At 47.3% G+C, this 27,222-nt stretch overlaps 1 protein-coding gene across 3 annotated transcripts in view; it reads left to right on the top strand.

The window, feature by feature from the left end:
- Positions 1-1,271: 1,271 nt before the first annotated feature.
- Positions 1,272-27,222, top strand: part of LOC146046198 (serine/threonine-protein kinase D1-like) — a 179,286-nt gene continuing 153,335 nt past the window's right edge. For 2 of the 3 annotated variants that reach the window (XM_083165423.1, XM_083165421.1), the window contains exons 1-2: positions 1,272-1,399; positions 23,696-24,209. In XM_083165423.1, the coding sequence (XP_083021549.1) occupies positions 24,069-24,209 (141 nt within the window). In that variant the 5' untranslated portion in view covers positions 1,272-1,399; positions 23,696-24,068. The remainder of the gene's footprint in view (positions 1,400-23,695; positions 24,210-27,222) is intronic. The other variant, XM_083165422.1, reaches the window with a different exon arrangement.

Here is a 27,222-nt window from a genome sequence, read left to right as displayed (position 1 = left end):
TTTTCTATCCTAGGAAGGAGGTTGGGAGCAATGAAACATAAGAAGAAGCCCAAGACAAGGAGAGTGAAACATAGACACAAAGGAGAGAGTGTCAGGAAGAGAATTAGTGCCCCCCCCCCCCCCTTGAAATTTTCTACTATGGACATAAGGTGCATGCCCTTGTGGGGGAGCGGCATGGCAAAACTGGCCCTAGGGGAAGCTCACACTATGATGTCTATATTTATGAATACTGTATATTATGTACAAATGCTGCTATTCCCAGGATTCAAACCCAAACCTATAACCTTACTCTCATTTGATCCCACATAACAGCGATGAGATGTATAACTATATGAAGCTATCAGCATTGCAATTGAGCAGATTTATGTAGTATACTGCCACACATCCAATCCAGTGCAGCCACACACTATACAGATCTGCTTAGCTGCAATGCTGATATTTTTTTCATGAAATATACGATGAGCTTCAAATATTGTAGTTAGAAGTTTCTAGCTTTCTTGGAAGTGTCAGATACATCATGAATAGAATGTCTGACTGCAATACCGCAAGTGATAGGTTCAAACCTTGGGTACAATGAAAGTAATTAAAACAGATTATTAACAAGTGCCACCAACAGCGCCGACTTTCTTGCTGTGCTGTGTGCATCAGCATATTCCACACCACCCTCGTTGCAGCCCCTAATCTCTGGATTATTAACACAATAAAGCCCTTTTGTTTTTACTATATCTTTTTTTGAATCAATATTCTGCTATAAACCAAAGTTTTGTTCTCTGGTATATTTGTCTCATGTACTGTCTGTTTATTGCATCTTTAGCCATGTATGCACCGTGAGATATTGGCTAAGGGACAATTTTGACTAAGGTGATTATGTGCACTAAATGATTTTGACTATGTGCAATTTGGCCAATCAAATCAGCTAGTCAAACCGGCTAGTCACAATTGCCTTGCCTGTACAGTTTATTTCGCTAGGAGGTAGCGATGCCTCGGGGCCAAGCATCGCTATTGCCCACAGTGTGCACATGGTGCGATTTAGCTAATTTGCTAGACAAATTTGATTATATAGTTAAAATTGACAGTAAAATCGCACCGTGTTTATACACCTTTATGTGCTAATCTCATATACCATGTCTTATCTATCATAGACTTGTATACTCTTATCTAATCTATGTCTGTGCCTTCTCTCCAGCATGAGAATAAGCAGAAGCCATGCATTTAGTGGTGGAGGGGAGGGGCAGACAGGACAGAGCAGCTCTTGAATTTCCTGTCTCTGAAGTTGTTCGAAAAAAAAAAAAAAAACTTGAGAGATGTTGAGAGAGGAAACTGTGAGGAGTCTGCAGAAGATCGTACAGGGAAGCTGTAAAGTTGGTGCTGGTCTCAGAAGTGTTACCTGTGGTAAGAGGTGAGGACATGTTATGTATTCTTTATACTGTATGTACTGTAGCTCTTCTTTTTATCTGATTTCTCTCATTTTCTCTGGACTGTCTTATGTTCTTACTCCTCCCGTTCCTTTCCTGTTTTTGTGTTGTCATCTTTCTCTTTCACATTAACTCACAGTGATTCTATGTTCCATTACCCTTCACCTTGTATATACAGTATATTTTATCTTTTTTTTTATATTATCTGCCTTTATATACTGTCTGTATATAATTATTTATTTATTTCTTTATGTTCTTGATTTTATTTGGATCATCTAAAGGGGCATACACACAGGGCGATTTCAGCCCCATTTCTAAGCGATGTGATTAGGGGGGAAATTTACTAAAATGGATTCGTAGAAAAAAGGTGTATTCGTAGGGAGAAATACACCTTTTTTTTACGAATTTGTATTTTCGGGATTTACAATCCCAAAAATACAACAATTCGTAGTCCTAAAGATGGAACATTCGTATTTGTAGTTACAAATACGAATGTCTACACCATCGATAGAATACGACAGAAATCACCATTAAAAGAATGGTGGTTTCTGATGTACTAAGCAGCCGTACTGATAATACGGCTGCTTAGTGGTATAAAACACCCACGCAAATACGACAGGAAAATAGAACACCATTTTCATGTCGTATTTGCGTTTTAGCCTGCACGGATCAGTCAGATCCGTGCAGGCTACAGTGTAAAAAAATAGAAAAATTTAATAAATAAAAAAAAAACCGGCGTGGGGTCCCCCCCACAGCCGAAACCAGCACCAGGCTGACAGAGGCTGGAGCCGGTAATTAAAAATCAGGGAACCCGACAAATAGGGGCTCCCTGATTTTTAACAACCAGCCCCAGGCTCCTGCTCTGGGGCTGGTTCCCAAAATACGGGGGACAAAATGACTAGGGGTCCCCCGTATTTTAAGAACCAGCCCCAGGCAAAACCAGCCGGCAGGCTAATGCCACAGCCGGGGGGAGACTTTTTATGCAAGTCCCCCCGGCCAAAGCATTAACCCTACCGACCAGTCAGCCTGGCCAGGGGCCCTGGGGGAGTGGGGACCCCCCCAATAAAGGGGTCCCCCCCCTCCAGGACTTACCTGACCAGGCTGAAGCCTGGTGCTGTCCTCGATGCCCCTGGGCGGTGGGCATCGAGCTGATAGTTGTGTAAAAAATAGAAGAAACCATTGTTTTTTACTGTGGCACTACAAGTGCCAGCAAGCCTCCCCAGCAAGCTGGGACTTGGAGAACCACAAGTCCCAGCCTGCTGGGCATTAAAGGGCCCGCTGGGTCTTGTAGTGCCACAGTAAAAAAAATAGTTTAATAAAACACACTGACACCCATTTTAAATAAAAGTTTAATACACACATTACACACATACTGATACTTACCTAGCTTGATCCCGTTGGTAGGTCGCTGGCTCCGGTGTCGGCGGCTCCGTGTCGGCGGCTCCGTTGTCGGCGGCTCCGTGTCGGCGGCTCCGGGGTCGTCGGCGTCCTGTCCGAAGATAATCCATGTTGGACCTGTGGAAGGAAATCCTACTCACCCAGGTCCTGCATGGATGGTCTTCGTTCTTCATCCGTCGACATCCCGGTCTTCTGACAGCTGCTGGCGACTTCCAGCAGCTGTCGGCATCTTCCGCGACGCTCCCCGGCTTTCAGAGCCGGAGAGAGAACCTTCCTGGTCGGCGTCTGGGCTCAGAATGAATTCTGGCCAATCAGGAGCCGCCTAGCCGCCTAGCGGCCAATCAGGAAAGACCTTTCCTGATTGGCCGCTAGGCGGCTAGGCGGCTCCTGATTGGCCAGAATTCATTCTGAGCCCAGACGCCGACCAGGAAGGTTCTCTCTCCGGCTCTGAAAGCCGGGGAGCGTCGCGGAAGATGCCGACAGCTGCTGGAAGTCGCCAGCAGCTGTCAGAAGACCGGGATGTCGACGGATGAAGAACGAAGACCATCCATGCAGGACCTGGGTGAGTAGGATTTCCTTCCACAGGTCCAACATGGATTATCTTCGGACAGGACGCCGACGACCCCGGAGCCGCCGACACGGAGCCGCCGACAACGGAGCCGCCGACACGGAGCCGCCGACACCGGAGCCAGCGACCTACCAACGGGATCAAGCTAGGTAAGTATCAGTATGTGTGTAATGTGTGTATTAAACTTTTATTTAAAATGGGTGTCAGTGTGTTTTATTTAACTATTTTTTTTACTGTGGCACTACAAGACCCAGCGGGCCCTTTAATGCCCAGCAGGCTGGGACTTGTGGTTCTCCAAGTCCCAGCTTGCTGGGGAGGCTTGCTGGCACTTGTAGTGCCACAGTAAAAAACAATGGTTTCTTCTATTTTTTACACAACTATCAGCTCGATGCCCACCGCCCAGGGGCATCGAGGACAGCACCAGGCTTCAGCCTGGTCAGGTAAGTCCTGGAGGGGGGGGACCCCTTTATTGGGGGGGTCCCCACTCCCCCAGGGCCCCTGGCCAGGCTGACTGGTCGGTAGGGTTAATGCTTTGGCCGGGGGGACTTGCATAAAAAGTCTCCCCCCGGCTGTGGCATTAGCCTGCCGGCTGGTTTTGCCTGGGGCTGGTTCTTAAAATACGGGGGACCCCTAGTCATTTTGTCCCCCGTATTTTGGGAACCAGCCCCAGAGCAGGAGCCTGGGGCTGGTTGTTAAAAATCAGGGAGCCCCTATTTGTCGGGTTCCCTGATTTTTAATTACCGGCTCCAGCCTCTGTCAGCCTGGTGCTGGTTTCGGCTGTGGGGGGGACCCCACGCCGTTTTTTTTTTAATTTATTTATTTATTTATTTTTTACACATTGCAGCCTGCACGGATCTGACTGATCCGTGCAGACTGCCTACAAATAATTCGTATTAGCAGCCGTATATACGGCTGCTAATACGAATTCCTACGACATCGGTGGGTTACAAAGCAGTCGTATATGACTGCTTTGTAACTGATCCTCCGGAACACGACTTTGCATACGACTTAAACAGTCGTATGCAGTCGTAGGGAAAATACCAATACGAAAAACTAGGTTTTTCATATTGGTAAATTTCCCCCAAGATCGCTTAGATATTGAGCACCCTGCAGTGATGGCGATGTTTGGGTCCTGTGTATCACTATAGCCTGCAGGGAAAGCCAGCGCTTGCACCATCTATCAGCTAGATTGCGGGGTTCTGCCTATCAACGGGATACGGTCACTAGGTCTACAAGCATTCTGTTGACGAGCATTAGATCGACACCACAAGATCAACATGGGGTTAGGTCCATGGGGTCATTAGGTCGACAGTCAAAAGGTCGACATGGGGTTTTTCAGTTTTTGGGGGAGTCAGTATGTGCCAACAGGCGGTATTTCATGCCCTATCATCCACTAGGTGGGAGAATAAAATAGTGTGCCCGAAGCATGGCGAGCGTAGCGAGCCATGTGAGGGGACGCTGTTCTACATTTCAGTGTCCTGTGTCGAAATTCAGGACAAAAAAGTGAAAAAACCCCTGTTGACCTTTTGACTGTCGACCTTCTCCATGTCGACCTAATGACCCTGACGGCCTAATGACCCTGTTGACCTCACCAAATGTTGACCTTCAGTCATATTGACCTTGAGGCATGTCGACCTTGTGGTGTCGACCTAGTTGCTGTCTGTCCAATGATCCATACCCCTATAAACAATTGGCAAAACGTTTGATCAGCACACAGCACCGCAGGGGTGCATCGATAGTCCTACGAGATGTGTTGAGCCATTGTGCTTAAGCCTGTCACTATGGGCCTTATTCTAGTTCACTCTTTCTGACAAAATCTTTCTTAGATGGACAAAACCATGTGCACTGCATGTGGGACAGATGTTACTTGTGCAGCTATAATTAGATTTGGGTGGGGTTTTACTTCAAGATCTATATTCCAGTGTAAAAATAAATCAGTCAGTATTTACCCTGCACAGAAACAAAATGAATCACCCAAATCTAAATGTGGGGTACACACCAGGATGTCACGCTCACGATGCACATCGTGAGCGGGTCGTCAGTGTTTCTTCCGACCCGCTCACGACGACGGGGGGGCATGACCCGCTCACGATGTGCACCGTGAGCGGGTCTGATCCAATGGCAACCCGCACCCGGGAGTATGGTCATTTCCAGATCCTACCTGCTGCAGGTAGGATCTGAATAACAACCGACCGACCCGAGGGGCCGCGCATCGGATCGGTGTCTCTCCACACCAGGACAGGAAAGGGCCCAATCACCACACAATCTACATGCATTCGGTCGGAATTGGATCTAGATTGATGGGATCGGGCCCTAGTCGTCCTGGTGTGTACCCAGCATAATTCTCTCTGCACATTTTAATACTCATCCACTTTTTCCATAGGGGAAAAAGATCTCTGGAAAGTGGATTAAGATGTTCCTTTCCAAAAAAAAAATAGATGTAGTGTACAATGATATTTATTAAGACCTATTATTTTCAAACAGAAATAGTAATAGTTGTGTAATCACCATGTGTTTTCATTATATTTTGTCCGTTTAACCCTTTGAGTGCCAACATCTCTGTGAGAGATGTCAAGATATCTGCCAAGATATGGTACCGTTACTCACATTTTTTTATATAAATTCAAATAAAAAATGTTGTATAAAAAAAGATTTTATTTCCTGTATAAGGTAAATATTACAGGCCATTATGATGAATAAGAATCTTTGTTTAGCAGTTTTCATACCTATGTTAACAAATTCACTTGGCACTCAAAGGGTTAACATTGTAATATTTCTTAAAGTGGTTGTTGAATGTTACCTGTTTCATTGGGATATTACCTGGTTAAATAAATGCTATATGTTATAGTTTACAGAATAGTTTATTTCATATGTTAATATTCTTTGTTACAGTTGATGCAATTTGTGTTTACATTTGTGATTGATATGTGCTGATAGGGACTGCTATAGTAATAAAGGACCAGTCATGAACATAGGCCCTTATTCTGGTTCACCCGCAGAGGCAAATTCCTTCTCAAATGGACAAAACCATGTGCAATGCAAGTGGGGCAGACGTAACTTGTGCAGAGACAATTAGATTGCGTGGGCTTTTACTTTAGAGTCTATATTGCAGAGTAAAAATAAAGCAGTCAGTATTTTCCCTGCACAGAAACAAAATAACCCCCCCAAATCTAATTTTCTGCACATGTTACATTTGCCCCCCCCCCCCCCCCCTGCAGTGCACATGGTTTTGTCCATTTGAGAAGGAATTTGGCTTTGTGAGTGAATCAGAATAAAGGCCATAGGGCGAGATGTATCAAATGGAAAATGCGGTAAAACCCCGGTTTTACCGCATTTTCCAATGTATCAAAAATGATACCGCATTGAAGGGTATCGCCACCTTTGGGTGGCGTTACCCTATAGAAGCCTATGGGCTTCTTTTCGCCGCCCGCCGCAACCCCGCCGCCTCGCCAACCCCCCCTCTCCCCCTCCCTTGGGCTTACCTTCTTGCAGGTCCTCCTGGACCCCGGAAGGTAAGCCCTTCCTCCCCCTATCAACGCAGCCGGACGTCCTTCCGGCTGCAGAGGGGAGGAGGAAGCGCCGGGGGACAGCCTGCTTAGCTGTCCCCGGCGTGAAAGCAGCAGAAGCCGGCTGGGAGGTGACGGAGACCCCCCGCAGACCACAGTACAGGTATCACGGGGGGCCTCCGTCACCGCATCGCGATGCCAGCCGCATATGTTAGTACATATGCGGCGGCATCGCGGCGGGGGGGGGCGTTAAGGGCGGCAATGTATTTTAATACATCCCGCCCATAGTGGCTCTACCTGCAAGTATCCATCTCCAAGCATCGGGTACCGCCGTTGGTGTCCATCTCTCCAGCACCTCTGCAGGTCTCCACCGTGCTGGCTGTCGCTGCAGTTGTGCTCTCCCCTTCCGTTGCTCAAGTTTTCTCTCCCTGGCGCTGCTACAGGTGTCCCTGGCTGCTGCTGAAGTTCTCCCTCAGCCCAGGGCTGCTGCAGTTCCAGCACTAATTACACGTAACGCCCAAACCAGTTGCCAACAGTAGTAACGCTAATTACATGTAATGCCCATGCCAGTTGCTGACAGATTAGCAATGCGTACACATAATGCCCACGCCAATTGCCGACAGTAGTATCACTGCATACACGTAATGCCCATGCCAGTTGCCGACAGTAGTAGCACTGCTTACACGTTATAAACCTGGTATGACTAAGCAGTCATAAACCTTGCATTGCAAGGGAGAAGGGAAAGTAAAGATGTCCCAGGGGTAAATTTTAATGCATACCTGCATTATTAAATGTTGGTATGCATGTGATATGGAGCAGAATACACTTGCTACAACATGGACACAAGGAGTAACCAAAATCCTGCTTTATGCTCCCTTATTACCAACTTGTACTATTGCATCTTCCTCTTTAAATGGCCTTAAGGCCTGTACACACTGGGTGACTTTGAGCTGAAAGTCGCTCAAAACAGCAGGTTTGAGCGGCTTTCAGCTCAAAGCCACCCAGTGTGTATGCCCGGGCGATGAGCGGTGAGTGCTGCTACGCGCTCCCGCAACATCGCCAGGAAAGACGTCTTTGCATAGTGCTGCGCTATGCAACGCCCCCCCCCCCTTCTGACGGCGCCGGGCAGGGGGAAAGCTGCTCAGTGTGTATGCACTGAACTGCTTTCCCCGCGCATCATCACTGTCCATTTACGCTGGGCATAGTCGTCCAGTGTGTATGGACCTATAGCATCTTTCAGACAATCTTACATTCCTCTTCCTTTACTTGTTTCTATTTTCCTCCAGAGGACACTTCACAATTATTACTTTCACCTACAATCCCTCACAAACGCTGCCCATTTACAAATTTCTTACCTTGTCCCTAGATGCACTTCAGCTCTGTATCTTTACACATCTCCTCACCTTCCTTTCAATATATTACTACCACCTCCTAAACTTCTCCTGTGTGGCTTCCCACCTAAAGAACCCTCTGCCTTGCTCCCCCTAGAATCCCAGGATTTACAATCTTTCAAATGCTTCTTCAAAACCCTCCTATATATTGTTCCCTGACCATTATAGCCCTCCAGATTTTTCCACATGTATTCCCTTGCTCATGCTGTCTTTGCCTGTCCCCACTCACTAGTAAGCATGCTGTGTCTTATCTATCCAACTCCCTCTAGATTGTACAGACTCAAAGACAAGGCCTTCACTTAACTTATATCTTTATTATTATTATTATTTATTTATTTGCTTTTTCAGTCCCCTCTTTGTCTAACCTGCTGCTCATACATGTAAAGTTTTATGTTGGGGATTCATTTATGATGAATACTGACTGAGCAAACAATATGTTACAAACTCATATATACTGTACTGTATATGTATTTTTAGGAAACTGATTCTTTAGACCAGTCATTCCACACTTTTTTTTAAATCACAACATAAAGGGGGAAATTTACCAATATGAAAAACCTAGTTTTTCGTATTGGTATTTTCCCTACGACTGCATACGACTGTTTAAGTCGTATGCAAAGTCGTGTTCCGGAGGATCAGTTACAAAGCAGTCATATACGACTGCTTTGTAACCCTCCGATGGTGTAATGATTCGTATTAGCGGCCGTATATACGGCTGCTAATACGAATTATTTCTAGCAGTCTGCACGGATCAGTCAGATCCGTGCAGGCTGCATGGTGTAAAAAAAATAGAAAAAAAAATAAATTAAAAAAAAAAACGGCGTGGGGTCCCCCCCACAGCCGAAACCAGCACCAGGCTGACAGAGCCTGGAGCCGGTAATTAAAAATCAGGGAACCCGACAAATAGGGGTTCCCCGATTTTTAACAACCAGCCCCAGGCTCCTGCTCTGGGGCTGGTTCCCAAAATACGGGGGACAAAATGACTAGGGGTCCCCCGTATTTCAAGAACCAGCCCCAGGCAAAACCAGCCAGCGGGTAATGCCACAGCCGGGGGGAGACTTTTTATGCAAGTCCCCCCGGCCAAAGCATTAACCCTACCGACCAGTCAGCCTGGCCAGGGGCCCTGGGGGAGTGGGGACCCCCCCAATAAAGGGGTCCCCCCCCTCCAGGACTTACCTGACCAGGCTGAAGCCTGGTGCTGTCCTCGATGCCCCTGGGCGGTGGGCATCGAGCTGATGGTTTTGTGTAAAAAATAGAATAAAAACCATTGTTTTTTACTGTGGCACTACAAGTGCCAGCAAGCCTCCCCAGCAAGCTGGGACTTGGATAACCACAAGTCCCAGCCTGCTGGGCATTAAAGGGCCCGCTGGGTCTTGTAGTGCCACCATAAAAAAAATAGTTAAATAAAACACACTGACACCCGTTTTAAATAAAAGTTTAATACACACATTACATACATACTGATACTTACCTTTCTTGATCCCGTAGGTAGCCCTGGTCCTGATGTCCTGTGTCGTCCTCCAGGTCCATGTCGGCTGTCTGCGTCGTCCTCCAGGTCCATGTCGACGGTCCGTGTCGTCCTCCAGGTCCATGGCGGTGTCCGGGTCCGAAGAAATCCATGTTGGAGCTGTGGAAGGAAATCCTACTCACCTGTTCCTGCGCTGAAGAAGTCTTCTCTTGATCCGACGTAGTCCAGGTAATCTTCCTGCTGTCGCCGGTCCCCGCTGTCTCCGCTGTCCGTGCATCGCGCTGAGGAGAGATGCTGAAGTTTCATATTCGGCGCCTCTCCTCAGACTGAATTCTATTGGCCGCCTAGCAGGCCAATCAGGAGCCGACTTTCTCGGCTCCTGATTGGCCTGCTAGGCGGCCAATAGAATTCAGTCTGAGGAGAGGCGCCGAATATGAAACTTCAGCATCTCTCCTCAGCGCGATGCACGGACAGCGGAGACAGCGGGGACCGGCGACAGCAGGAAGATTACCTGGACTACGTCGGATCAAGAGAAGACTTCTTCAGCGCAGGAACAGGTGAGTAGGATTTCCTTCCACAGCTCCAACATGGATTTCTTCGGACCCGGACACCGCCATGGACCTGGAGGACGACACGGACCGTCGACATGGACCTGGAGGACGACGCAGACAGCCGACATGGACCTGGAGGACGACACAGGACATCAGGACCAGGGCTACCTACGGGATCAAGAAAGGTAAGTATCAGTATGTATGTAATGTGTGTATTAAACTTTTATTTAAAACGGGTGTCAGTGTGTTTTATTTAACTATTTTTTTTATGGTGGCACTACAAGACCCAGCGGGCCCTTTAATGCCCAGCAGGCTGGGACTTGTGGTTATCCAAGTCCCAGCTTGCTGGGGAGGCTTGCTGGCACTTGTAGTGCCACAGTAAAAAACAATGGTTTTTATTCTATTTTTTACACAAAACCATCAGCTCGATGCCCACCGCCCAGGGGCATCGAGGACAGCACCAGGCTTCAGCCTGGTCAGGTAAGTCCTGGAGGGGGGGGACCCCTTTATTGGGGGGGTCCCCACTCCCCCAGGGCCCCTGGCCAGGCTGACTGGTCGGTAGGGTTAATGCTTTGGCCGGGGGGACTTGCATAAAAAGTCTCCCCCCGGCTGTGGCATTACCCGCTGGCTGGTTTTGCCTGGGGCTGGTTCTTGAAATACGGGGGACCCCTAGTCATTTTGTCCCCCGTATTTTGGGAACCAGCCCCAGAGCAGGAGCCTGGGGCTGGTTGTTAAAAATCGGGGAACCCCTATTTGTCGGGTTCCCTGATTTTTAATTACCGGCTCCAGGCTCTGTCAGCCTGGTGCTGGTTTCGGCTGTGGGGGGGACCCCACGCCGTTTTTTTTTTTTATTTATTTTTTTTTCTATTTTTTTACACCGAAGCCTGCACGGATCTGACTGATCCGTGCAGGCAAAAACGCAAATACGACATGAAAATGGTGTTCTATTTTCCTGTCGTATTTGCGTGGGTGTTTTACACCACTAAGCAGCCGTATTATCCATACGGCTGCTTAGTAAATCAGAAACCACCATTCTTTTGAATGGTGATTTCTGTCGTATTCTATCGATGGTGTAGACATTCGTATTTGTAACTACAAATACGAATGTTCCATCTTTAGGACTACGAATTGTTGTATTTTTGGGATTGTAAATCCCGAAAATACAAATTCGTAAAAAAAAGGTGTATTTCTCCCTACGAATACACCTTTTTTCTACGAATCCATTTTGGTAAATGTCCCCCAAAGTATCAGAATTATTTCACGGCACTTATTATCCAAAAGTGTCTTATTTAGAAATGTAGAAAAATATATAATTATGTAAATTGTGTTTTATGTGACGCTTAGGTTAAATTATGTGGTGAAGGATAATATTAGCTTCTGTTTGTCCACATATTTTATGTGGAAGCTACAATAATTTTTTGCCTATTACATGGACAACCAATCCAAGGGCACCCCTGCAGGTGCCATGTCACACAGTTTGGGAACCACTGCCCTAGTTGGATGCATAAAAGAGAGCTTTCTGTTAATCATACTAGCTACTTTGTAAAGGTGCATACACACTCTCCGATTGGCTCCCTGAGCGATATCCTTAACGATGTTGCCAGAACTCCCGGTTGAACGATCTAGTGCATACACAATAACAATAACAGCCGGTGATATCATCAGATCCACACTCCATACATGCAGTCGTTGACAATGGCCCTTATTCTGGTTGGGCGGTAATATCCACGTGCGTTCGTGCCGCCGATGTTTTGTGTCTGCGCATGTGCAGAGGCGTCTCTGCGCATGTTCGAGCGGGACGCACGGCCAAATCCCGCATGAAATGTGAACACTCCGAACAGGGGGTGGAGAGGGGCGTGAAGGGCTATTTGGGCTCATTACCATATGCATACTCCCCGCATTTCATGGGCGTTCCCATGCAAACGCTGGGCGTACGTATGGTAATGCGGCCGTGACGCACGTGTAGGGGGCGGACATATGACATCGCCGGATGTCAGCTGCCCGCCCAGATCCCTGCTTTTGCACGGAAAAATGTCCGTGTGGTCTGAGGTTGCGGGAGCTGGTGGACCACTCGGTCCTGCATTCGATGGTCTGCGACCATCGAATGATGGGGGAGGTTCCCTGAGATGGAGGAGGTGTATTCCATGAAAAATACACGTGCGGTCCGTTCGGCCAGCTTTTTACCGCGTACGGACGGAGTTGGTGATCCGTATGGAAGGCGGGGTTTCGCACGCACGGTCCTGGCCGCATATTCGGATCCGGCCACACCGATCAGAATAAGGGCCCATATGTCAAATTAAGCTGTATGTACAGGGATGTCCATAAACTTACGCTAAGGACCCACAGGAGCATGCATAGTTTGTCGTGTACACAGTGGGCGATATTTGAAACGGTATTGCTCAGAAGGGGCAAAATGAGTGATATAATTCAAATATTGTAGAAACCCGGAGAGAATATAATACAGGGCACTTTATGGTGTCATCATTGCACCCTGCGGCTAATACTGGGAAACACCTGTTATTTGTGAGTCCACGGTAAGGGGGGGAGCTTAAGGATATTATCTAGTCATTTAGCCCTGCCTCCTTCCTGCGGCTCCCATGATTGCCGGTGAGCAACATACAGTCCTTCTTCACTAGGAAGCGGGCAGGATTCGAGTGAGCCATCTACTCTTCCGGGGCTGTGAGGGATTTCACCAAAAAATCAGGAGCCTCCCGCAGCTTCCGAGAGGGTAGGCAAGTATGGTGTAAATCAGTGTTAGTGGTGTAGAAGGATTGTGTCCTGTGTTTAAAATGATGAGATAAAACCATAAGCAGTGGAAATTATCCAAAAAAAAATCTTAACACTTAAAAATGTGCATGCATGGTAAACAAAAACAATGGCCCTTATTCTGATTGACGCGTACTTTTCCGCATACTTTCGGATCGCGTCTTTACGGCGTCTGCGCATGCGTGGAGAACGTGCCACGCCTTGACTCCGTACCTGTTCGGGCAAATCCCGTACAAAACTGTTCACCGCAATCAGTCGGGAAATATGGGCGTATTATGGGCGTCATGCGGAATGACACATGGGCGTAGTTTCAAAGTGGGAAAAACTGGGAGGAAACATGGGCGGACACGGGGGAGTACACTTATGTTGGGGGGCGTACATTCGGATAGCACTCCGAATGCACGCGACCAAAACCGATAGAAATGTGCGGTGTCCAAAAGGCTACTATTGCTTTGCGGACACCACTCGTTCCTGCGGTAGGCGAACGGACCGCCTAATGACTACAAGCATTAACACCTGAACCCAATAGAATCGACTCCTTTACTCATTACTCACTAATAGGACGCTTGTCAGTGCTTTAATTGAAACCATTGCTGCTTCAATTGCTGTAAGGGTTAATGTGTGCAATGCATGTGTTAGGCATGCTTGTAAGGATATATTGGCATCTAATTGATTCCAATTCCAAATATGCATTTTTGTATGAGGATAGGTAATTGAATAAGTGGGTCATGTGATGTATTGCAGAATAGACATAATAGTGGGTTTTTTGGCGTAAATACACCACTTACGTGCGGTAGCACCGCTTGGCTCCCGTTCGGATGCGGTATTCCCGTGCATACTCTGTAATACTCTGTAATACCGTGCAGAATCGGAGTGTTTCTCCCGCACACGCATGGTTTGTATGTCGTCCGTAAACACGCCCTGTTCTTAAAGAGTGAGTCCGTCCGAATGCGGAGGACACGTGGGCGTTTCTACGGACGATGGCCGCACGCGGCAGAACACCGTGGCGTGCGGGCCGCACCGTAAGAATTCGGGAATATCCGCACCGATCAGAATAAGGGCCAATGTTATTTAATCACCGTTTGTTCCAAGTGATTTACAGAGCACAAATCATGTTACTGTGCTCTTTGTCTAAGTTAGTATTGCACTTATTAATCAGGGGAACACAAGTTGTTTGTACAGTTACATTCACACCAGTAGATGTAGAGTTAAGACATAGAAAACAGGGAATGATAACAATGTAGGGAAATAATACAAATACAGTAAAAAGGAAAACAACAAGGGAAACACGCCGGCGGCGCAATTCCTGCATTGAGAAGATTGTTGTATAGATAATGCAATTGGTATTCCCTATACATGTATCCAGCACTAGCCTTATGTGTAAATTCCATGCTGGTCCATGTGGCCTACAGTGTCTTCTGTGGAGAATATGTGCTGCATTTTATATTGCTTACAATGTTGTCCCAGTACAAAAATTCTTCATATAGGAGTGTACAGATATGCATGTAAAGCATACAGATGGGGCAGGTCCCATCTTGGCAGGGGATGGCGATGGTGACGCCAGCCGCCATCCCCCGCCAGTGCCATATCGATTGCGAGAAGGGGACGTCCCCTTCCGACGGCGCTTGCAGCCGCTCCCCCGGGTCACCACCAGCTTGTCGGCGGTAACCCGGGGTCCCCGCCGCCTGCCCGCACCCCCCCTAACCCTGTCCGTCTCCCTGAGGCAGAGACAGACAGGGTTCCCGTCGCCCAGCCGACGGAGTTCGAGACGCGCTTGCGCGTGAGACGCACGCGCGTCTCAGTCAGATGGCTGGCCAGGCTGCTGGCGGATCGCCAGCGGTGACGTTCTGGCGATTCGCCAGCAAGGAAGAGGCCTGCCCCATCTGTACTTGCCTGCCTTTTGTAAAGGTAGCAGTTTTACACATGGGTTTTATACATATTTTGGTACTTGTGTACTAGCACGGTGCCCACGATATTTGGTCGCACGACATATAATCGCATTGCATCGCATGCCGTACACCCGATGAACTGCGATGCGATTTAAAATAGTATAAGCCCCCTATACGATGTTTAATTGTATAAGCACCCTAATGGGGGCTTACAATGTTAAATGCACCCCCACGCCACCCCAACTATGAACGTGAACTCGAAGCGTGAGGAGCGCAGCGAGCCCGCGAGGGGCGGCGGTACGCGTCCTACGACCTTTTCATACCCCCACTATCCACGTCGGATGTCTAAATGAGGTACATTGGACACTTAATACATCGATAACAGCCAGGTGGCTTGGTGTGTCTTGTAGATCGATTATCGTCAAAACCAGTAATGTCCGTGTGCACCAGAGTATCTCTGAGATTCCTTCCTCTCTTGTAACACGTCCTGGGACGAATTTTAGCAAAGCATGGTAATTTTGTTTAATTGTATAATTGTATAAAAAAGAATTTTTCTGGAGCTGCTAATACTGGGACTGTAAATACATCTACCATGAATCGTTTCCACAATAAGTCCACTTTTGAGCCTGTCACCCACAACGCTTCTATTATGGGTTTTGTGAGAGCTCTTGATGCACAAGTTGTGGATTCACAAACACGCCCAGTTGTTAGTAGAAATAATTTATCCAAAGAAGAGTGGAAAGCTCTCAAAGACCTCAGCAGCTACAGAGATGTAGTTATTAGAGCTGTGAAAGTTTTCCAGGGGATATTTGCTAATTCGCATTATAAATACAGCTGCCATTTGGAAAAACATCAGCATTCCATACTATGAATCAGTCCAAGGGCCAGTTGTACCAAGCTTCAAGTGTGATAAAGTGGAGAGTGTTAAACAGCCAGCCCATCAGCCTCCAACTGCCATGCTACAGGATGGTTTGCAAAATGACAGCTAGGAGCTACATGGCTGGTTGTTTATCATTCTCACCTATCACTTTTTAAAGCTTACTGCATCTGGCCCCATATGTATTCAAGATTTGTGAAGCATGCAAAGTTAAAGTAAAATAAAATTTGTCATGGAGGGAATCTGTGCAGATGACAAAAAAACAAAAAACAAAAAAAAAACGCACAAAGGACAAGGTGTACTATGGATGTGTGTACTGCATTGATGTATTCCCATATATACCAAGTTCTGTAATGCAATGCATTCCTGAACATGGACCCAGCACATTGGCCCTTATTCTGATTGATGCGGACTTTACCGCGTACTTACGGATCGCGTCTTTATGACGTCTGCGCATGCGTGGAGAACGCTACGCGCATGTGCCACGCCTTGACTCGGTACCAGTTCGGCCAAATCCCGTCCAAAACTGTTCACCGCTATCAGTCGGGAAATAGGGGCGTATTATGGGCGTCATGCGGAATGACACATGGGCGTAGTTTCAAAGTGGGCAAAACGGGGCGGAAACATGGGCGGACACGGGGGAGTACACTTATGTTGGGGGGCGTACATTCGGAAACCACTCCGAATGCACGCGATGAAAAAAGGGCAGAAATGTGCGGTGTCCACAAGTGTACTATTGCTTTGCGGACACCACTCGTTCATGCGGTAGGCGAACGTACGCCTAATGACTACAACCATTAACACCTGAACCCAATAGAATCTACTCCTTTACTCATTACTCACTAATAGGACGCTTGTCAGTGCTTTAATTGAAACCATTGCACTTACATTGCTGTAAGGGTTAATGTGTGCTATGCATGTGTTAGGCATGCTTGTAAGGATATATTGGAATCTAATTGATTCCAATTACAAATAAGCTGTTTTTTATGAGGGTAGGTAATTGAATAAGTGGGTCATGTGATGTATTGCAGAAGATACTTCATAGTGGGTTGTTTGGCGGAAATCCTCCGCTTACGTGCGGTAGCACCGCTTGGCTCCCGTTCGGATGCGGTATTCCCGAGCATACTCTGTAATACTCTGTAATACCGTGCCGAATCGGAGTGTTTCTCCCGCACACGCATGATTTGTATGTCGTCCGTAAACACGCCCTGTTCTTAAAGAGTGAGTCCGTCCGAATGCGGAGGACACGTGGGCGTTTGTACGGACGATGGCCGCATGCGGAAAAACACCGTGGCGTGCGGACCGCTCCGTAAGAATGCGGGAATTTCCGCACAGATCAGAATAAGGGCCATTATGCCATCTTTAGATCTAGTTCTCCCCCTCCCTAGCAACCTCCCTAATGCGTCATTGGGCAAATGCACAGAAGGATCACAGGGTGATAAATTTTCTTTCTTATCGGAAGATATTTCGGGGGAAATTTACTAAAGGAAATTTGTAAAAAATAGGTGTACTTGTATCCAGAAATACACTTATTTTTGACATTTACTATCCCGAAAATACGGTAGTTCGTATGCGTATTGATAGCACATCAATACGCATACGAATTGCCGTATCTTTGGGATAGTAAATGTCAAAAATAAGTGTATTTCTGGATACAAATACACCTATTTTTTTACAAATTTCCTTTAGTAAATTTACCCCTGCATTTCTAGGTACACACTGGAATTTTTAAAGCCAGTATTTACCCGATAAGTGGTGGGATGTATCAGATCATGAATGCAATTGTTATTACATCCCACCCAAGAGTTCTAATTGACACTTTCTCTATGCCAGATGTTTTACCATGGTATTGACTGTGCTTTAAAATACATACTGCACTATTTTTCTAACTAGAGAACACTTGTCGCTCAGCACACGTCGCTAGGGCATCGCATGTGTGCCAGTGATGTGTGCTGAGCGATCTATGCTAACCTACATAGCTTAGCATGGGCTTCAGTCATCCCATGTGCATGTCACATAACTCTAAAACCCCATTCATACATAAGCCTAAAACCTAGCTTTTGCTTATTTTTGAAAGGGTCTACTCAGGTTGAGGCTCCTACTTCCATGACCCTACCCACTAAGAAGGTTTTTTCTGAGACTTGCAAACTGGGCAGATGACCCAGCATAGGTCTGAAAGGTGCGACTCAGGTAACGACTAAAAAATGTTACTTTAACACATATGCCCTATAGTAGAACACATATACCCAAGAAATAAGCACACTTACATAGGCACAACCACTCATGTAGACAGCAGTGTTCTGGTACTTTTTAGTGTTCTATCAGTTTTTAAGCCACATCATATGACATCATAACTGTGTTGCGCCTAACTGACAAGGCCTTAAACTCTTTAGGAAGTCAGGGAGAACTCTGCTACTTAAGAGATAATCCCTGACATTTAGGGGGAAATTTACTAAAGGAAATTTGTAAAAAAAAAAGGTGTATTTGTATCAAGAAATACACTTATTTTTGACATTTACGGGGAAATTTACCAATATGAAAAACCTAGTTTTTCGTATTGGTTGTTTCCCTACGACTGCATACGACTGTTTAAGTCGTATGCAAAGTCGTGTTCCGGAGGGGGATTTACAAAGCAGTCAGATACGACTGCTTTGTAACCCTCCGATGGTGTAATGATTCGTATTAGCGGCCGTATATACGGCCGCTAATACGAATTATTTCTAGCAGTCTGCACGGATCAGTCAGATCCGTGCAGGCTGCAAGGTGTAAAAAAAAATAGAAAAATAAATAAATAAAAAAAAAAACGGCGTGGGGTCCCCCCCACAGCCGAAACCAGCACCAGGCTAAAGGAGCCGGGGCCGGTAATTAAAAATCAGGGAACCCGACAAATAGGGGTTCCCCGATTTTTAACAACCAGCCCCAGGCTCCAGGTCCGGGGCTGGTTCCCAAAATACGGGGGACAAAATGAGTAGGGGTCCCCCGTATTTTAAGAACCAGCCCCAGGCACAACCAGCCGGCAGGGTAATGTCACAGCCGGGGGACACTTATAATATAAGGTCCCGCGGCCAAAACATTCTCCCTACCGACCAGTCAGCCTGGCCAGGGGCCCTGGGGGAGTGGGGACCCCCCCAATAAAGGGGTCCCCCCCCTCCAGGACTTACCTGACCAGGCTGAAGCCTGGTGCTGTCCCCGGTGACCCTGGAGCGGTGGTCACCGGGCTGATGGTATTGTGTAAAAAATAGATAAACCATTGTTTTTTACTGTGGCACTACAAGTGCCAGCAAGCCTCCCCAGCAAGCTGGGACTTGGAGAACCACAAGTCCCAGCCTGCTGGGCATTAAAGGGCCCGCTGGCACTTGTAGTTCTACAGTTAAAAAAATAGTGCACAAAACACACTGACACACTTTTAAAATAAAACTTTATTACACACAAAGCCCACACATACTGATACTTACCTATCTTCTTCCCATAGGTCGCCCTGATGTCCTGTGTCGTCTTCGGGATCCATGTCGACGTCCTTCTTCATGTCGACGTCGCTGTCGGCGATGGTGTCCCCGTCCGGATCCGAAGAAATCCATGGAGGAAGCTGTGGAAGGAAACCATACTCACCTGTCCCAGCGCGACGTAGTCCAGGTAAGGGTCTTTGCAAAAAAACAAACCGACAGCCCCGAAACCAAACCGGACTGACGGAGACACACGGTGTGTTTACATCGTGCGGCTCCGCCTCCCGAATGCCGCTATTGGCCGCCTTGCGGCCTAGCGGCCAATCAGGAGCCGCTAGGCCGCAAGGCGGCCAATAGCGGCATTCGGGAGGCGGAGCCGCACGATGTAAATAAACACACGTGCGTCTCCGTCAGAGTCCGGTTTGGTTTCGGGGCTGTCGGTTTGTTTTTTTGCAAAGACCCTTACCTGGACTACGTCGCGCTGGGACAGGTGAGTATGGTTTCCTTCCACAGCTTCCTCCATGGATTTCTTCGGATCCGGACGGGGACACCATCGCCGACAGCGACGTCGACATGAAGAAGGACGTCGACATGGATCCCGAAGACGACACAGGACATCAGGGCGACCTATGGGAAGAAGATAGGTAAGTATTAGTATGTGTGGGCTTTGTGTGTAATAAAGTTTTATTTTAAAAGTGTGTCAGTGTGTTTTGTGCACTATTTTTTTAACTGTAGAACTACAAGTGCCAGCGGGCCCTTTAATGCCCAGCAGGCTGGGACTTGTGGTTCTCCAAGTCCCAGCTTGCTGGGGAGGCTTGCTGGCACTTGTAGTGCCACAGTAAAAAACAATGGTTTATCTATTTTTTACACAATACCATCAGCCCGGTGACCACCGCTCCAGGGTCACCGGGGACAGCACCAGGCTTCAGCCTGGTCAGGTAAGTCCTGGAGGGGGGGGACCCCTTTATTGGGGGGGTCCCCACTCCCCCAGGGCCCCTGGCCAGGCTGACTGGTCGGTAGGGAGAATGTTTTGGCCGCGGGACCTTATATTATAAGTGTCCCCCGGCTGTGACATTACCCTGCCGGCTGGTTGTGCCTGGGGCTGGTTCTTAAAATACGGGGGACCCCTACTCATTTTGTCCCCCGTATTTTGGGAACCAGCCCCGGACCTGGAGCCTGGGGCTGGTTGTTAAAAATCGGGGAACCCCTATTTGTCGGGCTCCCTGATTTTTAATTACCGGCCCCGGCTCCTTCAGCCTGGTGCTGGTTTCGGCTGTGGGGGGGACCCCACGCCGTTTTTTTTTTTAATTTATTTATTTTTTCTATTTTTTTACACTGCAGCCTGCACGGATCTGACTGATCCGTGCAGGCTAAAACGCAAATAGAACAGGAAAATGGTGTTCTATTTTCCTGTCGTATTTGCGTGGGTGTTTCACACCACTAAGCAGCCGTATTGTCAGTACGGCTGCTTAGTAAATCAGAAACCACCATTCTTTTGAATGGTGATTTCTGTCGTATCCTATCGATGGTGTAGACATTCGTATTTGTAACTACAAATACGAATGTTCCATCTTTAGGACTACGAATTGTTGTATTTTTGGGATTGTAAATCCCGAAAATACAAATTCGTAAAAAAAAGGTGTATTTCTCCCTACGAATACACCTTTTTTCTACGAATCCATTTTGGTAAATGTCCCCCTTACTATCCCGAAAATACGGCAATTCGTATTCGAATTGATAGCACATCAATACGAATACGAATTGCCGTATTTTCGGGGTAGTAAATGTCAAAAATAAGTGTATTTCTAAATACAAATACACCTATTTTTTTACAAATTTCCTTTAGTAAATTTCCCCCTTAGGGTGTGTTGGCAAGTATGATGGAAATGTATTGCATTATTTTACAATCTTCTTAGTGAACTTAATGCAAAGTATTTTCCTCTGTAATCATACCTCCCAACTTTGGCACCCAGAGAGGCAGGACAGTGATCGCGCCGATTTTTCTGAGGGCGTGGCCTGTACTCACGGCGCTGCCGGACAGTTGGGAGGTATGTGTAATTCTCCATAAAAGACTTTGAGTTGCTTTCTGCATTGTCTAGCAGTGGCCATGTAATAAATATTCCTTGTAGTTCTGCAGAGCAGGAAGTCCAGTGCATAAACAATACTTCCCATCCAAACATTTACAAAGGTACAGTATATGTGAAGGCTGCTGATAAGACTTAGTAACCCTTTCTTACAGTGCTGACTACCTTAGGTAATATGGGCTACACCTAGGGTTGCCACCTCAGGCATCTTCGATTCCTGGAGATTCCTCCCCCCTCACCTTCATGCGCACCGAAAAGTGGGTGTGGCTTTGTAAAACAGGCTTGGTCTCTTTGGAACAGTGGGCTTGACCTCTAATACAGACATGTTTTGAAGCCCCTATTGTTACATTTAATAAGGGCACAGTTGGGAGGTATGTGTAATTCTCCATAAAAGACAATGGGGCAGATGCATTAAGCCTTAACAAGAGATAAATGCAAGGGTGATAAAGAGAGATAAACGTCCAGCCAATCAGCTCCTTACTGACTTTTTTCAAACACAGACTGTAACATGGCAGTTAGCAGGTGATTGGCTGGACGTTTATCTCTCCTTGTCACCCTTGCATTTATTTCTTGTTAAAGCTTAATACATCTGCCCCTTTGAGTTGCTTTCTGCATTGTCTAGCAGTGGCCATGTAATAAATATTCCTTGTAGTTCTGCAGAGCAGGAAGTCCAGTGCATAAACAATACTTCCCATCCAAACATTTACAAAGGTACAGTATATGTGAAGGCTGCTGATAAGACTTAGTAACCCTTTCTTACAGTGCTGACCATCCTTAGGTAATATGGGCTACACCTAGGGTTGCCACCTCAGGCATCTTCGATTCCTGAAGATTCCTTCCCCCCTCACCTTCATGCGCGCCGAAAAGTGGGTGTTGCTTTGTAAAACAGGTGTGGTCTCTTTGGAACAGTGGGCGTGGCCTCTAATACAGACATGTTTTGAAGTCCCTATTGTTACATTTAATAACACATTTCCCATACTGACAACTCCTACACAGAGATACCTCATACATCCTCCCCTCACCCTGACAGCAGTGACAACAACTTCACAGCAACCTCCCCCACCCCCTCACTTTAACATGCATATCTGCCCCAAACACTGACCGTTTACACACACAAATCCCCCCTCCACACTGGCCTCACCATTTCCTCAGCTGACAGCACAGAGGGCTATGCCCTGGGATTGATACACAGTAGCAACAGGCTTATCTCTCCTCTGAGGCTCAGTTTGGAAGTAAGCGCTGCTGCAGCATCCTTAGCTGTTGGCTGCACAGTGCTCCTCCGCCCTCTCTCGTGGCCCAGTTTAAATATTTCTGAAGGTATAGGGAGCTGTGGGTTGGGCAGCAACTCGCAAGTGCTGGAGACACACTGTGCATGCCCCGTGACCTTTCTGGTGCCTGGAGCTCACGCTCCGCCGGAACCACCCTCTCTAAACCCATGACAGTGTGCACACTCAATTGGGAGGCTGTGGAGGGTTTCAAAGTCACCCAGATTCCGGGAGAATCCGGGAGACTGCTAAAACGTCCTGGAGGGTTGCCACTAGTTCAGGGAGAATCCAGGAAATCCTGGAGAGGTGGCAACCCTAGCTACACCATATCTTTAAAACATCCTGGTGTTGGCAGTACAGTCCAATTTGAGCAATAAAATTTGTTTTATCAATTGGGGGTTTTCAAACATACACTTTATCTTGCCTTTAAAAAATAGCTATTTTAATTAATACAATGGCACAGTGTATATTGCCTTAAAAAGTTGCTGCTTTACATCCTGCGGAAGAACTGCTGATTGATATAGTAACTCCTTGATCTTGACTATAGGCCCCTATCTGCTTGTCATAATTCAGGAAAAGTTGAGAAAATAAGCCATTTTTTGAGCATCAGGGACATTTACTAATGTGGACATCAACTATAAGCAGTGACAATGCAGCCGATGCTGTGCATTGGGGCCTGACACTAAGAAGGGGCTTATTACTACTATAATGAGTCAGACTGATTCTTAACATGCCCATGGTCCGTGGTCTGACAGTAACAATGTTACCTGACTTCTTGTAGGCTGACTTCTTGTAGGCTAAAACTTGTTTTCCCCTTTCCCATATTTACAACTCTCACATGCGTACTACTCTCACATGTTTACTACTCACACATGTTTACTACTCACACATGTTTGCTACTCATACATAGTTGGAAAACATTTTCCTAAACACTACTGGAGAATATGGATATCAAATTGGTACATTTTCTCCATACTTGCAATACATGACTTATGCTTGGCTGCTCATTCCAGCATACATGGATTGATATAATTTGTTTTATCTTTATCTGACATTTTTTTTCTCTTTAAACAGAAAGAAGTCAAAGCAGAAGATCCCTTAAGTGTATTTAACATCATTCTTTAAAACTAAAAATACTTCTCAATTAAAGTGAACAATGGATGAATTGGCCTCTTCAAAGCTTTATTGACAATTAGTTATGCACATTTGGATTGCATGGAACTTTGCAAAAAAGGACTAAATCATGAGAAGACTGAATTCCAGTTCAAATATACTTAGCTGGAGATTTCTGATGGTTAACTAACAAATAATTATCAATCTGATAGTGTTACTCTTTGAATGTGACCCCCGTGCATCAGAGAGTTTACACAATATTTTTGGAGTGGTGGGGGAAGGAATTACAGTGACCAAGAATTTTTCACAATTTTTCATTCATTTGGCTTTCACAATGACTTTGGAGAAAGTCATTCAGGGAAAATCAACAGTCCGGCTTCAGATAGGTCTGTGCCGTGAGGCTTATCATCTGCACCCAAGTGAAACCAACTATAGCACTGTAAAGAGACTGGCTGTGGACCTTGTAGAGAAGAAGGTAAGTTTACTTTTATTTCTATGGATGTCAATGATACAGTTGTCATTCTTTATCACAACCATTTTTGAAAATAGAGGATCTGAAGCAAAATACTGTTAAATTATTAAACATTGTTATTTCTTGGTGAGTATAACCTTTGTCTTAACAAATTAAGACCATGTATTAGACCTATTACAGCCTTCTAGATTCCAACAATTTATTAATGTGCTTTTTGGCAGATTTGTATATGAATATTTTTTTTAAATCCATCAGGGGTGGATTGTCAATAGAAGCAGGGAAGATTACCAGTGGGTCAATGCGCCCACGAGGCCACTTGTGGCTGGGAGAGGATAGAGGGTGACTAAGTGATGGTGTGGGTGTGCTATGCAGTAGGGGATGGCATGTTGGTGTGGGTGTGTTAGGGAGTAGAAGGTGGCAGACTTGTTATATGGAAGTGTAAGGGGGTAGAGGGCAGTGACGTCACTAGGCGGGTTGAGGGGGCGGCCCACACCGGGTGTCACCAGTCATTGACACCAAAATCAGTCGCACTCGCCGCACCCGTCGCCAGTTCCGTTCAGAGGAGAGAGCAGAGCGCATTGCGCGTCTCTCCTTCCCCTCACTATCCTCCTCCGCCGCCGCCGCTTCAGATGGGAGGGGAGGAGAGCGATCAGCGCAGGGCGCATATCTCCTTCCCCTTCACTGTGTCTATGAGTCTGTACCTGTCTGGGCCGTCAGCCAATCAGAGTTTGAGCCGACAGCCAGTCAAGAGCCAGCCCGCGAGATATGATTGGTTGACAGGGACAGACTCATAGATACTGTGAGGGGGAAGGAGATATTGCTCCCCTCTGAAGCGGCGGCGGTGGAGCAGACCCAGGAGACACAGGACAGCAGGCCAGGGGGACACCAGACTGCGGTGAGGGCAGTAGGGGTGTGTACTGCGCTTCCGCACAATGGTGAGTTGTGAGTTGCACTCTGCTGGTGGGAAATTATGTCACTGTGGGGGCATATGTGTTTCTGGCACTGTGATAGCATATCTGGCACTGTGGGGGCTTATGTGTATTTGGCACTGTTGGGGAATATCTGGCACGGTGGGGGCATATGTGTATTTGGCACTCTGGGGGCATACCTGGCACTGTGGGGGCATACAGTATGTCCCTATTCCTATCCTTGCTGGCGGGTCGCCAGAACGTACGCGCTGGCGACCCGCCAGCAGCCTCGCCAGCGAGGAGACTGAGATGCGCGTGCGTCTCACGCGCACGCGCGTCTCAGTCTCCGTCGCTAGCGTGGCGGAAACCCTGTCCGTCTCCGCCTCAGGGAGACGGACGGGGTTAGGGGGGGTTTAGGGGGGATGCGGGCAGGCGGCGGGGACCCCGGGTTACCGCCGGCAAGCCGGCGGGGACCCGGGAAAACGTTTCGAAGCGCCGTCGGAAGGGGGCGCGCGCGCCTCTCGTGCGCGCGCGTCCCCTTCTCACGATCGCCATGGCGCTGGCGGGGGATGGCGGCTGGCGACGCCAGCGCCATCCCCTGCAAAGATGGGGACAGACCCATCTGTATGTGTATTTGGCACTGTGGGGGCATATGTGTTTCCGGCACTGTGGTAGCATATCTGGCACTGTGGGGGCATATGTGTATTTGGCACTGTTGGGGAATATCTGGCACGGTGGGGGCATATGTGTATTTGGCACTCTGGGGGCATACCTGGCACTGTGGGGGCATATGTGTATTTGGCACTGTGGGGACATACCTGGCACTGTGGGGGCATATGTGTTTCCGGCACTGTGGAAGCATATCTGGCACTGTGGGGGCATATGTGTATTTAGCACTGTGGGGGAATATCAGGCACTGTGGGGGCATATGTGTACTTGGCACTCTGGGGGCATACCTGGCACTGTGGGGGCATATGTGGCACTGTGTGGGCATATGTGTATCTGGCACTGTGGGGGCATATGTGTACCTGGCACTGTGGGGGCATATGTGGCACTGTGTGGGCATATGTGTATCTGGCACTGTGGGGGGCATATGTGTATCTGGCACTGTGGGGGCATATGTGGCACTGTGGGGGCATGTATATCTGGCACTGTGGGGGCATATGTGTATTTGGCACTGTGGGGAAATATCTGGCACTGTGGGGGCATATCTGGCATTGTGGGGGCATATGTTTAATGGGCATCACATTGTGCGGTGTAATGGGCATTATGGTATGGGTTGTAATGTATAATGGGCATTACGGTGTGGGGAGCATTGGATAATTGCCATCACAGTGTGGGGTGTAATGGGCATCAAGGTGTGTGGCATAATGTGTAATTAGCATCACAGTGTGAAGCATATTGTGTAATTAGCATAGCGGTGTGGGGCGTAATGTGTAATTGTCATCACGTTGTGCGGCATAATGTGTAATTGGTATTACGGCATGTGGCTTTATGTGTAATGGGTATTACAAAGTTCACAAAAATGTGCAATCTGCGGGTACACAATACAGTCATGGTACAGGCCATGCCCCCTTCAGATAGGCCACGCCCCCAATTTTTTAACGTGCCTCCAGCGCGCACAAGCATCCCATCTCCGTATTCCAGAAAGTTGGAATACGTGGGGGGAGGGAGGGGTTGGGGTGACACCATGAGCTACTACACCGGGTGACACCACACCGGGTGACATGGTGGTGTGGGCATATTAGGCTGTCAAGGGTGGCAGGCTGGCAATGTGGGCGTGTAAAATGCCCTTTTTAGAAAAAATTTCAGAACCATGACACCAGGGAAGAGTATTGTAATGGAAAGCATAAAATTGCAGACACAACTGCAGGATTAGACATAAGTGTGGCTTCAACTGAGTCAAACTCAGAATTATGATAAGAGATGCTGCCCCTTCAATAGACCTCACCCTTCAATGGACCCCGTCTCCATGAAATCTCCTTTCTGAAATTTCCCAGGCTAGTTTTCCATTCCAATCCACCCCTGGCATCCAACATGGTGGGAATTAGCATTTGATAACGAAGGTCTGGGTGATACTATCCACCCATTTTCATTTGTGAATTGAT

The sequence above is a fragment of the Crinia signifera genome, chromosome 11 (assembly GCF_055691185.1).
Source record: "Crinia signifera chromosome 11, ASM5569118v1, whole genome shotgun sequence".
Taxonomy (NCBI): Eukaryota; Metazoa; Chordata; class Amphibia; order Anura; family Myobatrachidae; genus Crinia; species Crinia signifera.
Note: the sequence above shows the minus strand (reverse complement) of the source record. Positions and strands in the feature narration are given on the sequence as shown.